At 29.2% G+C, this 15,262-nt stretch overlaps 1 protein-coding gene across 2 annotated transcripts in view; it reads right to left on the bottom strand.

The window, feature by feature from the left end:
* LOC113404044 (uncharacterized protein) overlaps positions 1–15,262 on the bottom strand; it is a 184,239-nt gene that overhangs the window by 124,524 nt on the left and 44,453 nt on the right. For both annotated transcript variants that reach the window (XM_026644782.2, XM_026644783.2), the window contains exon 2: positions 188–637. In XM_026644782.2, coding sequence (XP_026500567.2) covers positions 188–289 — 102 coding nt within the window. In that variant the 5' untranslated portion in view covers positions 290–637. The remainder of the gene's footprint in view (positions 1–187; positions 638–15,262) is intronic.

Raw genomic sequence — 15,262 nt, 5'->3', positions numbered from 1 at the left:
AGTATAAATATTAATGTTTGTATTTGAAATTACTTCAAATTATTTCCCTCATAGCGACTATCGCGTATTAATTCCAAGTACCATTTAAACCAGTCCATCACTTTTTGAATAACAACATTGTTCTTTTTTTAAACTCGGGGAACGTAAATACTTATTTTGTTAATTTATAGACGCTGAAAAAACTTACCACGCTGTGACCGCTCCGGCTCCGAAGGCTGAGCCTCAACTTCCAGTCACGCTTGGAGGCGCCCCCCTCCGAGCTGAACGAACGCTTCATCGGCAGCGACATCTTTCTCCCTCACTCACAAAACACTAGCCTTTTACAAACATTATGCGTCTCTGTCGCAAAGTGCAATCACTTTAAACCGTCACTATTATCAAAATCTATAGGCCATCATTTTATACGTCACATTATTATTACAAAAACAAAACTAATTAATATAAATATTCACATATTCTTAAAACTGAATTAGACTTCCGAAACAATAAAAATAGTAAACTTTACACTTCACATTTTCAAGTCACAAGATAAAAAATACGGAAACGTACTGAACACATTTTGGAACTTAATTTAAAAGAAGTAACGAACACATTTATCAATAAATAAACAAGTGAATGGAGGAACAGCTGGGGGTATCTGAAAAAAAGAAAGAAATTCACTTTTATTGACAGATGAAAAAATAATTACATAATACTAACTAGAATAGCTTGAACATTGTTTATTACGAGATAATTACTATTATATAAATATATTATATTATTTTGATAAATAAATAAATAAATTATTTTTTTTAACAATACAACTTCCTCCTATTAATTTATCCTTTCGATCCAAATATTTTAAATAGATTTTAACAAAAAAAAAAAATAAACAAATAGTACGTCGACGTTGGATAGTATAATACAATAATAATCATAAAAGTATATCTAGCTAAGTTGTATCGTATCGTACAGAAAGGCTATTTTTGTTCAATAATTTTTGATTCAGTCGTTCAGTCACTTTCAGCTAAGCATATACTCTATTCCAACCAAAAGAGTGCAAAAGCAAAATAAACAACATTTGACGGCAAATTGACGCGAGAGCTTGATTAATCTACGATACGACTATTCACTATGGATTCGCGAAAAAAATGGAGTTTTGAACGTTGACGAAACTATTATCGGATTTTTTGGAAGTAAAATTAAAGTAGATTTAAGTAGTTAAGTGTAATAGTGTTGTATTATAAGTAAAGATGTATTAATCATAAACACTTATTAGTGCACAATATAGCCGAGTCATTAGCAAATCACATGAATTACGTAAATCAGAGGTTTGTTTATTTTTATTCCTACTTCGTTTGGAATAGGCTACTTATATTTAGGATTGTAAAAAACATAGTCGTAAAACATTAACACTAATAAAATATAACTTATTATTATAAAATTAAGTAATATGTGCGTTTTGCATTTATTAAAACGGCTAACAAGCCGCATATTGTAGAAGGATTGTATTCAGAAACTTTCGCGTGAACACGAACCACAATTTATCCCATCGGATGAATGATACAGAAATGAATGCGGGAAAACGAAAAAACATTAATTTATATAATATATAACTTATAAAAATATTTTAGTCATACAACTACTTATCGTTTTAATATGGAACTTTCAAATAATAATAGGTAATATCTTTGGATCACTATATTGTTTTTTGTTTGTTTTTAATAAAAGCGTGATTATTTTAAGACAATAATATAATATCGAGTATGTATTTTTTTTAATACTGGTAATACTGTAATAGAAAATCTTACAACAAAAAATGATCTGTATAGTAAAGTAGTTTCATAGCTATTTTTTATTTTACTCAATGTATACACACACACATACACATAGTGAATGATTTTTGTCTCGTTTTGATTATTTTTAATATTATTTTATAAATTACATAATATTTTTGACATAGAGTCGAGGTTTGTGTGCAGTTTAAAAAATGCTAGTAAGACAGTTTTGGTTTCAAACAAAAACCAATTTTTTAAAGTAATCGTCCGCCTTCCTGAATGAAATATTTTGCTAATATAAAAGCATTGCTTTTCCAGCAACCATTGTTTAATGTTAAAAAATTCTTATTTGAGTGTTACGATGAAGATTAATAGTTATAGCGTTCATATTTGTCTCCACGAAAATATCAACAGAATAAGTACTTAAAGGTCTAGTGCATAGTTATTTAGTTTATCTGAAGAAATAAAATTCTTAAAATGTATGCACTTAAGTAATAATCAAAGAGTTTGATTAATAAAGAGTTAAGTGTATAGTGCGGTCACAATATATTGTTGTAATTCCCGATGTTTAGTAATTATATAGAGTAAAAAAAACAATGTACATTGGAGATTTTCAAAATCATAAATACTTTGATAATAATTTCCAATTTAGATTTGATAGAATAATGACATCTCAATTATTATTAGCCAATCAGGCTTCGCAAATTGCATATTCACATATAATTATAATAATATATGTAAGTATTATAATATTAGGTACGTTTATACATGGAACGTCTAGTTACAATTACAAAATATTGCGTCTTATACGAAGCTATTGTTACCTAAATAACAAAGACTTTTCACAAAAATCTCATATAGTATTATTTGTATAAAACCCTTTAAACTGTCATCATAAAATTCCATTCGAAATTTTAATAATATTAATTTAATATAAAATAGAAATAGTTTGTATTAAATCAGCGATAACGATCTGAGAACGTTCATGTTTGTGGCGAAATAAGTGAGCACATGAAATTTATAATTCTGTCTATGCCATGAAAATAACTTGTAATTATATTGTATAAAATATATTTTACAAAATGCCTGTAAATAATTTACGTACTCAGATTAGTATGTTTATTTATTAGACTCTCAGACGACACTTTAGGTGGCATCTTTTTTTATAAATACCTCTACAAAGAACCATATCTCAGTCCACACATGACTTTTAACTCTACTTTAGTAATCAAAGTGATATTTTTCAACGAATATTACTTTTAATTTCTACATTAATCATTAGTTATTGGGAATTATAAAAAGTAAACACATGTCCTTCTCACCCATTTCGACTAGCGGCCAATCTCAGAAGCTGTTAGCTCAGAATATAATATATTGGACGAGTGTATCGGCTAACGCAGGTGCACTTTCAGTTCCCTTAATTTCATTGTCCGCTGGGACAGCGATACAACACGATCGAGAGATAAGTCAGGCGCAAGACCTACGGCTCTCCGATACGCGGGAGTACACACTACTAACTCCCTAGCTCTGTGCTACTAATATTATACTTTATACTAGCTAATGACGCTCATTAGTGAGTCACTACAGTTAGCAAACGTAGCATTATGTATAAACCATAAATTGTTAAAAACCAAATAAACTGTAGTAATGAAAAAGACACTACCTACTTGACTATATTCGGTGTTTAGCATAGGACATATTATCAACAATCGCTGATCTCCAAATGTCTAAAGATTTTCGACCTAGCTTTATATCAACAATTACTAATCACATTTATTTATATTTTACCAATATTAAAGTATTCGAAACAATATTCATGTAGTCAAATCAAATTATTAAAAATATAATGTATCACAACATAATTTAAAAAATATTTTTATAATTAATCTATGTAATCAAATCTGATTTTCTTGACTATCATGGCACAGGCAAAAATACTGAATTTAAAAAGCTGAAATTCGGAACATATGTTTATTTTAAAAAGACAGCAAACGCTACGGTAAGGTTTTTGTAAATTAAGGACGGACACGGAAAGGGTAGGTTTGTATGAAAATATCTGTTCTATGAAGTCAGAAATATGAAATATTTTTAAATTGAAAGCCGGATAGCATTATATAATTCAATACTAATTAATTAAAATATTAAGAAAGGAATGTTTTAAGATATTCTAAATCGCATAAGAGGCTATGAGTAAAATGTTATTAAAGTCAAGCGAAGGCTGTGAAACTAAATTAGATTTAAAGCCGACGCACAAAGAAAGTTTACGCCTATGTGTAAACATTCGATATTCTCAGAGTGAAAGTCTTCCCGTTTTAGACAAAATTGCGTACAAAACGACTTCAATTCAAATGAAAAAAAAAAATCTCTACCGAATCCCGTAAAAGCATTTCACGTTTTTTTGAATCCCGAATTGATACGAAATTAGGTGATTTACATTCGCACGATTGTAACGCTTTTCTTATACATAAATTTTTCGAGTGACTTTTGCCTTTATAATATTCGAACGATAAAACTGAAAACGTAAGAAAATATAATAATAACCTATCAGTTATGATATTTATTTACATTTCACTTATAAAATTTGGAAGATAAGTGCCTATAAAACAAGTCATAAGTTGGTAACAAATTGTCTACGGTTTATAGCGGCGTCTACTTAATATTAAACGTTGTACGGGATTATTCGATAGAATAACGACATATTTAATATTTACGACGTATGTTCTCAATTAATGGACATTTCAAGATAACAGCAATAAAAAATAAATTAACTGTCATTTTCATATGAGTTTAATTATAGACTTCTGTTCTGTATTTTCACATATTCATTTAAGCGTAAACCAACCAACCGTATTTTGTTTATATGTAAATTATTTAACATAATTAATTTTTATAACGTACTAATAGTATCCTGCGGCTGCACACGCGTTATAGGGATTGGTCGTCTGTTGTTAGTTTGTTACAAATTCGCTTTATTTTAGCCGTGACAGCGCGATAAAATTATTATAGATTACATAATTCATTCATATCAATAATGTGGTTCTATATGCCTATTTTCCTCAGATCAATTCTAAAACAATGTATTTAGTAAATAATTCTTAAATCAAAAACAATATGAAAAAAAAACACTTATTTCAATTTAATAACGATATCTGTTTTTTGTTGTTTTATAACATGAAGATAGATAAGCATCGACTATTTACGATGTGATAATTTCATCGATATCTTTTTGATAATATCAAGAATACCTTGTTCGCTTGTAAATTACTGAAGTAGATAAGAGACGTGACAACAACAGAACAATTTTGATACTTACTTTTACTCATATAAAAATTCATTAATTATCAAATTCGTTTATTTTTTTTTCATACGAAGATGATAAACTATATCTTAGAACACACCCACACACATACAAACAAACAGAGATAAAATTATGATTGAATTTTAGTACTGATAAAACATACGTTGTTTTTAAATATTCTAAGTTGTTAATAAGCAGCACAACTTACTTAAAACGCCTTGAATATAATAAAAGGAAAAACACAGAATAAACAACATTAGATTCCATATTTAAATTATTGTTTTAACGTAGTTAAAGTTACATCAAGCTTAAGACAATATTATTAAAACATCAAAGAACCTCTTTCATCTTTTTTAAAACAATTTTTTTTTAGGTGAGTTAGAAGCTAATTTGTTTTACTCTGGCGAAGCACGGGACGTCTAGGTACTTTGAATAATAGGGAAAAAAGGTATACACGAGAAAAATTAAATTAACTTCGCCTACACATAAAGTGAGTGTGCGAGCTCGGAAATAATTTCACAGCAAGTACTTCTTGTTCAACACTATTAGTAAATTGTTTAACATCCCTTTAATTTGTAATTCGACACGTGTACCTAATGAATAGCTTGCAGGCGTTGTAGACATGGTTAAATTGAGATACCTGTTTATAAAATGCGTTCACGTTACAGACAAATGATCTTTCGAATTAAACGACACAAAGTAAACGCAATTGTGGGTGAGTAAATAAAGCGCGCTATAATTGAAATTTTTGCTTTAATTGAAACTGTATTCGACGCGTTATTGGTTTAGGTCAACATAATCCCGTGGGTTCTTTCGACATTACGAGGTTTTAATAGTTAATTGAGTTGTTCGCAAATATAGCTTTATAAATAAAAAAATTTAATATTAAATATGCTTATTTTTGATTAATTATTAGGGGAAAATGAAAATCAGATAAATTATATGTTTTCGGTAAAAAGTAAAATATTGTGTATTTAAATTAACAGAAATTATTAAGGAACAAGGTCAGGTGATTATCTTGTGTATGTAGCAGTGTAGCGTGTAGCGTTTCAACAGTCGATATATAAATATATATGAATCGCTAAGAACGCTGGGTTCATTCAAGATCTATTAAAGTACAAAACAGTCTTAATTTTATTAGAAATATATGTTTTCAAGATTTTTACCAAAAATAATATCAAAGAGAAGATTGCATTAAGAATATCTGGCATTGGGTTTCCTCTCAAAGCTTCATCTATCTTCATTTAAAAACCTAATTAAATACTATCAGAAGACACGGCCTCTAAATTGGTAAGTCCCAAAAATTATATGGTATTCTTAATCAGAAAAACTCATAAGAAATCACACGAACACGAACTAGATTATTTTCCTCGTTACCACTGCCTGCCCTTTAATGTGTTCTGGTCATGGTTTGTCAGAGCATACCTCAACGTGATCCATCTAAGCCAGCATCACTCGAAGTTGCATACGGTAGCGAATCAGGTTACTCCTAATCTTAGGGCCGAAATATAATCCGCGAAGCATATCAATCCTAAAGCTTCTATGATACATATAAATAAAATTTGATGAAAGGAGGAAATTGAACATAAAGCGTGCACTTTATGTTTAATTTCCTCTTCATAACATCAGCTCATGAACGGAGAATTCATATCACTGAGGGATTTCTACTTAGAGCAATATAAATCGTCATCGATACTAAATTTTGACAACAGGACAAATGTCACAAAAAAAAGTTTAATTTCTAAAAGAACCAAAGGTAAGATAAAAAAAAATTATGTCTGTGTTTAGTTTATATAGTATGAAATTAAATATAACAATTTTTTTTTTTTTTAAATGCGGACTATAGATTAAAACTCTACGACAGTCATTATACTAGATTTAGTTTTTTTTCTATCTTACAAATGGAATTAATTACAAACCTCTCAACGGACCTTTCATTTTCAATGTTTCAGTTCATACAGGGTGCTTCTATAATTTATATTATTTACTCGTACGCCCTAATCTACCTTACCTGACCTTTGACTGTCGTCCTTCGTCATCTTAAATAACAGATTATGCCAAGCTTTCCGTACTAGCTTTAATAATTTTGCGTCAATGCTTGTTAATTTATTATAACATTTACTATATTATATATAAATAAATATACAACGATCCAATATAAATCCACATAGAATGCGCATATATATCAGTTAATCGCTGTGCTTGATATATTTTTATCATTTTCTGCAAACATTATGTCATATCAGCTAATGTGAACTCTAATTATATTTTATGATAGATCTCTGAATGTGAATGAATAAAAATTGCATGTTGGGTTTGTGTTGGGTATATTGCTCAATCTATATTAAGCCTCAGTCGAGTCACATGTTTTAATGAACTACTTACATTTATGTATGTTACGTAGAATATGTGACCATTGCTTATTAGGACAGTATCAGCGTGATATCACTTCTATAATAATACAAATTAACATCATTAACATCAACTTTGATGTACGATGTACTTAATGAAGTAGAATTAAATCATTGAATTTTCAATTGAACAATTTTCTTAATTATATTACAACAGCGGGTATACTTATTTATGTTAGTTACGAATAAATTTGTATCGTTAAAATGCACTTAATGTACAATATAATTTGTTGTATTCAACGTCTTTCAATCTTGCTTATTGTTACTCCTATTATTACGGGATAGAAGATAAGTCGGGACTATTTTGTTTAGTTAGGGACGTCTTTACACATCCTTGTTAAATAAGGTTTGCGAAGGGTCTTAAAGCTCTATGTTTAAGTGCAAACTGTGTCATACTAGGTTCGTATTTCAAACAAATCGTTTTCGGTAATATTATTAAAATTTGCGGTTAATTTTAATTGGAAAATATTCAACAGTTTTAAATTAATTTACTATTATGAACGAATGATCGATAAATATACATGAAAGCATTTAAATAAGCGAGGTATCCCAAAACGAATGAGGCTCATAAAATAAGTACATTAGACAAAGGTTCCGTACCCTTTTTCCTTTGCATTGGCATTGTATTTGGAACTTGACCCAGATTATATTCTCATAAATATGTATAAATCCTTAATCAGATTCTATCAGATCAGTATCATCGATTTGCTAACGTTACAAGTTTTCAATAGAGAAACGACGTCATAGGCATTTTTACGGTATGTATACAGAGATGACTAAAAAAATAATATTAATTTAACAATGATTTTATTGTTAATTTGACATTCATAATTGTAAATTTAAATCAAATATCTTTATTTGATTTTCGGAAAAATCTCGATATGTAATAAATAAACCAAAATTGTCATTAATATTTTTAAGTAAAGTGTGGTTTTTTTTGCGCTTTATCATATTTAAGACTTAAAAACAAGTGATTTACAAAAATAAATTAAAGTATTTTTTATTCATACGAATAAACAAACAAGGATTGCTTGATGTTATGAAACTCAAAGTTGCTTCATCCGGATTCAGTCAAGTAAGATTTCCCCGTACGTTCCGTGGGGACTCAACTACTGATTTTACTAACAGAACTCGTCCCAGGAATATGGTAAGGTAGGTCTATTTACATGACTCAAAATAACTCAAATAATACATTGTCGATTTTGCCTTGGGGAAATATGGTTTACTAAAAGAGACTAGGTATACTATGTTACAAATGGGATTGCGATATATAACTTATAACTCATACATACACAGTGTAATACAAGTACAAAAATGTTAAAGGAAAAGTTTCATGAAAACGATAAAAAATATGAATAAAAATGACATGATTTTTTTTTTAAGAAAATTATTGATTTAAAATATCACTTTTAGTTTATTTTTTTAATTATTATTATCGAACACTGTACGATTATATTTGCTTATATCGCGATTATAAATATACCTAGTAAGTAAATATCTCACTTATGTTCCACTTCACTTGAAGAGAGATTAAATCAGAATTACGTGAGATCAAGAATTACTCATGAGGAAATATATAATTTACTAAATTAAATACCCAGCCATTAAATTAACTATACATACGGGCTATATGGTACATTGTACAACTTAAAATTTTTGGTTAAGATCTAAGTTTTCAATCCCCTGAGCTACCTGACACATTCAACTGAGCGTTATCTTTACTCCTACTCATTACCCCGTAATAAATTTTACGAATACTTCTAAAACAATAAAGCTACTAATTTTAAGAAAATCACTAAATTCACATTTGTTGTGTATCGCGTATTATATATAACTAAACATTATATTTCATAAGCAAACGAAACTGCAATATTAATTTGCTATTGTATGAATTAGATTTGCTCCTAATAAGCTAAGAGTAGCAATCTATATGATGATGACGTATGCTCATGGCATGCTCAAAGCAAAGCCTTTCCTCTCCGTAATACGTAATAGTAAAGTAATACCACAATCAGAGAAATATGCATAACTCGGCCGCAATACATACAAGCTCTCGTGCATATCATCTATGAAAAAGGTTTATTTTTACAAACTTTTATCCAACTTCAATTCTCACTATATTTATGGATCATATCTTGCACCCTTTTTACGTTTACGTTCAGTTCACCCTCAACTCATTGAACTGAAATTTTGCACAAACTTTACAATACAATAAAATACTAGATTGATCGTTTTAGGTACATGAATAAGAGAATTATATATATTTTTTTAATAATTCCAGTTTATTACAGTGTGGACTATATAATCGGAATCATGATTAATAATTATTATTGTAATAATTTTATTTATTTCTCAAGTATATAGTATAGCAAAAATTATTATCATTTTTTTCATTGCATTTACAACAATCTTTAGTCTTTGCAGTTTAAACTGTTTGTTGGCAAGTTATAAACTGAAAATAAGTAAGTTGAAAGCTACAGTTAGTGAAGAAGTTAACCGCTTCAAGTAAGCAATTTATGAGACGTCGTTTTCTTAACTTATCCTTTAATGGTGCTTTGTTTATAGTTTATATTGATAAAGCGATAGACCGCTTTTGAGCAATTAGCATTTTATACTCTACAACAAAACTATTAGCTTAAATACAACAACATACGCCAAAACATCTTCTTAAACAATGTTTTGTGAATATTTAATTAACGCATGCAATGTTTAGATATAAGGTAGGTCGTGAACGAAAACGAAATATCGCCCTTGGCACGATGGTTTCTGGCAACAAAGTTAAATCGATACCAGACGCAATGCGGCCACTTTCAGCCTTACAGAAAATCAGATTTGTCGAACTGCATTAAAAGACATGCGCACGTTATTATCAACTTAGTCTTTAAACAAATTACTGATTGTAAGCGCTGCTGCGGCTATGTCATATTTCATTTTACAGAGCTATGCACGTTTTAATATTAAGTGCATCTTTTATGAGCGCTGTATTTATACGCAGTGGTTCTTTGAGGTTCTTAATTACACGTCAAATGACAAACTTTTGGTTTAAATTTCCAGTTTTGATGCCCGAGTCGATTCAATTTTACTGAAAATTTAAAATAAAATTAATTAATGCAAATGAAAAAAAAAACATTTTTTTTTATGAGTAACGTCATATATATATATTTTTAAATACTCTTTTTTATGTTTTACGCATCATGATATTACGGCGTACATTGCCAGAACATAAAATTCATACTCGTCTCGTGAATAGTGTTAGTTTAAAGTGTACTTAAGACGTTTTACTTATATTACAAAAAATAACGCTGCTTACGTTGCATTACGACATAACTGTCTGTCGTAACTCTTAATAACTGAATGAAGATAAAATTTTAATTTTTAATGTTCAATTTCACGTTATATTCATTATCGTTTTATTATTGTGATTTTCTATCAACTTCCCCATTGAATATCTATAGAGGTAAGAGATAAGAGAAGAGGTAAAGAAGGTCTTTATTATACGAAAAAACTATCCGCAACGACTCGAATTTAATTGGAAACTCAATCATGTGTTCATTAAGCATCGAATGAAAATGCTTGCTTGGAATGTTTTCGATTCAATAAATATTCATTTGTCTTTAAAATATGCGAGGCGAATTTCAAACAAAACATTGAAATCTATTTGTACACAACCGGTTTGTTTTAATCCTTCAGTTTATTGTAGTGATTTCTAAATATACAAACATTAAGGCTCGAGTTCCTCAGTGAGACTCACAAGCGGCCTCTCCGACCGAACGATAGTATAATTCCTACTATAATTCCTTTCCACTCGTCATACTTCTACACAAAGTCCTTTACCGTTGAAGCTTCACCTCTTAAGAGTTCACTACTATTTTAAAAATAAAATCAATCATTTTATTTAAGCTCTTTAAAAAAAATAAGCTAAAGTTAAGCTGGGACTAGTTAATAGAATACTAATATATTATTATAAAATACGCATATTTATGTTAATATTTAAATGCCGTATACATTTAAATATAACACATACTTTATACATTGTGGTCATAGATTTCGCACTTATTTATTTCCCACTAGTCTAGAAATTGGTCCCCTGCCCAAAAGTGCCGTGCCAGAAAATCTCCCCAAGGCAGGTTGCCTTGAGCAGAGCGATCTTACTTTAGCGATCAAACTGAACCTTTTGCAAATTGTACATTTCAATAATTTATTATATGTAATGCTGTTAAGTATATAATAATATAAGAGTGCAATAAATAATATATAAATTAATAAACGTCAGTTTATGAAATCATAATTAACGTTACAATTTCTAAATATTTCTTTGTTGATTTCCATTACAAAAATATAATTATAGCTAATTCTTGATTCGATGTTAAGTTAGAATAGGCTTTAAGGTTGAGATCAGATTACATTATGCTATTTTATAAATTTCATAATGTAATCTGAATTTTTAAAATTCACTTACCTATAATATAAATTATTAATCATTAACTTTAACTGACGTAAAAAGGACGAACATTTTTGATTGTTCACGAAAGTATTGCAATGCCTAGCATACATTCCGCCAATCTAACTATGCGTGTTTACTGTAGAGCATTGATCTGGCTGGTTCATTTCTGCCGGAAGTGTCAAACTCCATCATCGAGTTATCGGTTTTTGGTTTACGCTTACCTACGGTCACCGATCAATGTTCGTTCTTTACGACCAATACGAGCCATGAATCATTTAAAACGAGTTATCGTTTTGACAAATAAATTTCCGTCTTTAATTCTGGAAGTTGACAATTGAAAATATCAGTGTATGGTTGACAAAATAATTTGTCAAGTGTTCTTAAACAAAAAAAAAGAGTCATGTTTATCTCTCCGTCTCTTTCGAAATATCTCATAGTAGTCTTTGGTTCATGAATAATATGGTTCAATATTCAATCGAGCTTTATCATGTGAATTTATACTTGAGTGATTTTTTCAATTCAGCTTATTCTATCTACGCTGTATTAGTACAACTACGAACGTTTTCTACGGAGAACATATTATGCGGAAATTCGGTTTCAGTACATACAGTGCATTTTCGTTTAAATGAAGTCCTAATATAATTACTTGAAAGGTAACCAAATAGATTGCTTATATTCACGAAAACTCAACTCCAATAGGCAAAATGATTAGGATTTTTTCAAACAATCTTTCCTAACCAATAGTGAATTTTTATTCACGCGCTAATTTCATATGTCAGTAACATACAAACTCCAAGCATTGAATTTGAAAGTGAATACGAACCTAGTAAGGCCTTCTTTAAAAATTGTTGGGATAAACTAGAATTATAATAAGTAATTAGAGGAAATTTTAAATAAACCTTATACATGTTTGGTTAAATTGTTTAGTCAAATAACATCTCTATTATTTGCTATACAGTCAACATGGATAGATTCGACTTATTGTTTCATTTGTTTTAAATGTATTTACTAGATAAGATTTATAGTAAATATTTTCAATCAAGATACAATCTTTAAAGAGGTGAACAATAATATCACTTGTTATATAAGACCCTTTAGAGATGATTTTAAGAATTCAGCATAATTTCTTGCTCTTTCCTTCCTTAATATTCCGTAACACCCTATCCCAGAAATGGAATGCGGCCACTGTGCTCACAAGCAATGTATAAGAAAATAAATATATTTCTGTATTACGAATAATACTTTATCTATATATTTATATTTTATAAATACCGAATAAAACTAGATAATGATACCAAATGTACCAGGAGGCAGGTGGTCGTACCTGTAGAAATAAAAAATCAATATGCCTTCTGCGGTTTAGTCTTGAAAATTAGAGACGTTTAAAAATTCATATTTTAATTAAGGTATTATTTAATGAGAACGGAAAAGTTTTATATGCTTCTAAAGTCGTTAAAAATGAATATAATTCTACACTTTATATATTTTTTATTCAACAAATTAGCATTGAAAAGACGATTCCAGAGAAATTTGGTCTCAATATATATTTTTGAGCTTAGCGACTGCAGAAAAGTGCCATGAAATATAAGAAACTGCTTTATTTAAAGAAATAAACAGGTAAGACATGAATAAATAATAATTATTGGGGTTTAAGTTTATTTACTAACGCGGCAACCAAAACAAAAATAATAAGCTATGTTGGATTATTTACCAAATACATAAATTAGCAGCCTGTAAATTTTCCACTGCTGGGCTAAGGCCTTCTCTCACTTTGAGGAGAAGGTTTGGAGCATATTCCATCACGCTGCTCCAATGCGGCTTTAGTGGAATACACATTTGGCAGAATTTCGTTTAAATTAGACACATGCAGGTTTCCTCGTGATGTTTTCCTTCACCGCCGAGCACAAGATGAATTATAAACATAAATTAAGCACATGAAAATTCAGTGGTGCCTGCCTGGGTTTCATGAAAATCCGAATTTAATTATTATTTTTTAATGTTTTAAGTTAATACTATTCTCGTGTGAGTTACGTTATTTGTGTCTTTATGAGAATGAATTTTCTTAATGTGTTGAATAATACCCCGGAATACTTCAGGGAACGCGCAAACTTCATTTAATATTTACGCTTTTTAACCACTCGGTTATCTCGGTTATGGTCAAAGGTCACCATTAAACGATGGAGGACAAGTTTGTTCAGAAAGTGATTTCTAATATAATTTAAGTATAGTTAGACTTATAGTATAGTCAGAAATATATTGTAATAATAATTACATTTATTAGTTCAGTAATACCTATTTACTATATATAGTCGTAAACTATTTATAAATAGTTAGTTAGAAATAGTTATAAATAGATCTCCTCGATAACATTATTTAGACAATCCCCCAATTCTCTTAACAATTTGAGTTTTTTGCTAACCTATATCCTCCCGTAACCTATGTCCATACCCTCATTTTTCCTCGGATACGAGATACAATCGGTGAGACCCTGGTAACAAAACGCAATGAATCAATTGTAATTATCCACGGAATACCTTATTTATTTACGGAAACTCCTCCAAAAACTTACTAAAATACTATATTAAAAAGTAACTTACTTATAACTATTTAAGTTAACTATCTAATTTGAAATTAAAAAATCATAATATCGCAAATACATTTTTAATAAATACAAAATTAAATTATATTAATCAGTGTTGATATTTGCTGCAGAGGAATACATTTCTGGGTTTAGTCTGATTCTATGCCAACGCGAATATTGATCAGGTCTTTGTTGATAGATCACTTCTTTCTATTAATAATTTCAGCTAATAGTAACTATAACAAACTTATATTTATGAAATAATACCGCTAATAATAATCGTTGTCTTCATAATGATATTATATACAAATCATAAATACATTTGTCATATTTAAGCTTACAGGCTCCTATTACAGGCGTAAAGAACCGACGTTAAGAAAATAATATCAACATTTTACAAGTAAATATTATATTTTCATATTCTCAGTATAAAAATTAATTTCAAATTATTTAATTAATCGTGAATTTACAAATTTCCCGTCAGAAGTTTACCAAGGAAAATATTAATGAATTAATTTGTAATATTTACGTTAATAGTTATAGTCTCATAACATATTAATAAGTTCCAAACTCCATTTAAAATACATTTAATGAATTAATAGAATTTAAAAATCAGCTATCAACTATTTCCACAGACATAAAACTACGAACAGTCAACATCGTCTATCAGCATTTTAAGACAATTTAATTCACTCGCAAAGAAAATGGTTTCTTTGAATTTCTTAATTGTCCCTTAACATCTCACTGCGTTTCTTTTTAAGAAAATAATGT

This window comes from Vanessa tameamea, chromosome Z (genome assembly GCF_037043105.1).
Source record: "Vanessa tameamea isolate UH-Manoa-2023 chromosome Z, ilVanTame1 primary haplotype, whole genome shotgun sequence".
Taxonomy (NCBI): domain Eukaryota; kingdom Metazoa; phylum Arthropoda; class Insecta; order Lepidoptera; family Nymphalidae; genus Vanessa; species Vanessa tameamea.
The sequence above is the reverse complement of the archived record's forward strand: the minus strand, read 5'-3'. Positions and strand labels throughout refer to the sequence as shown.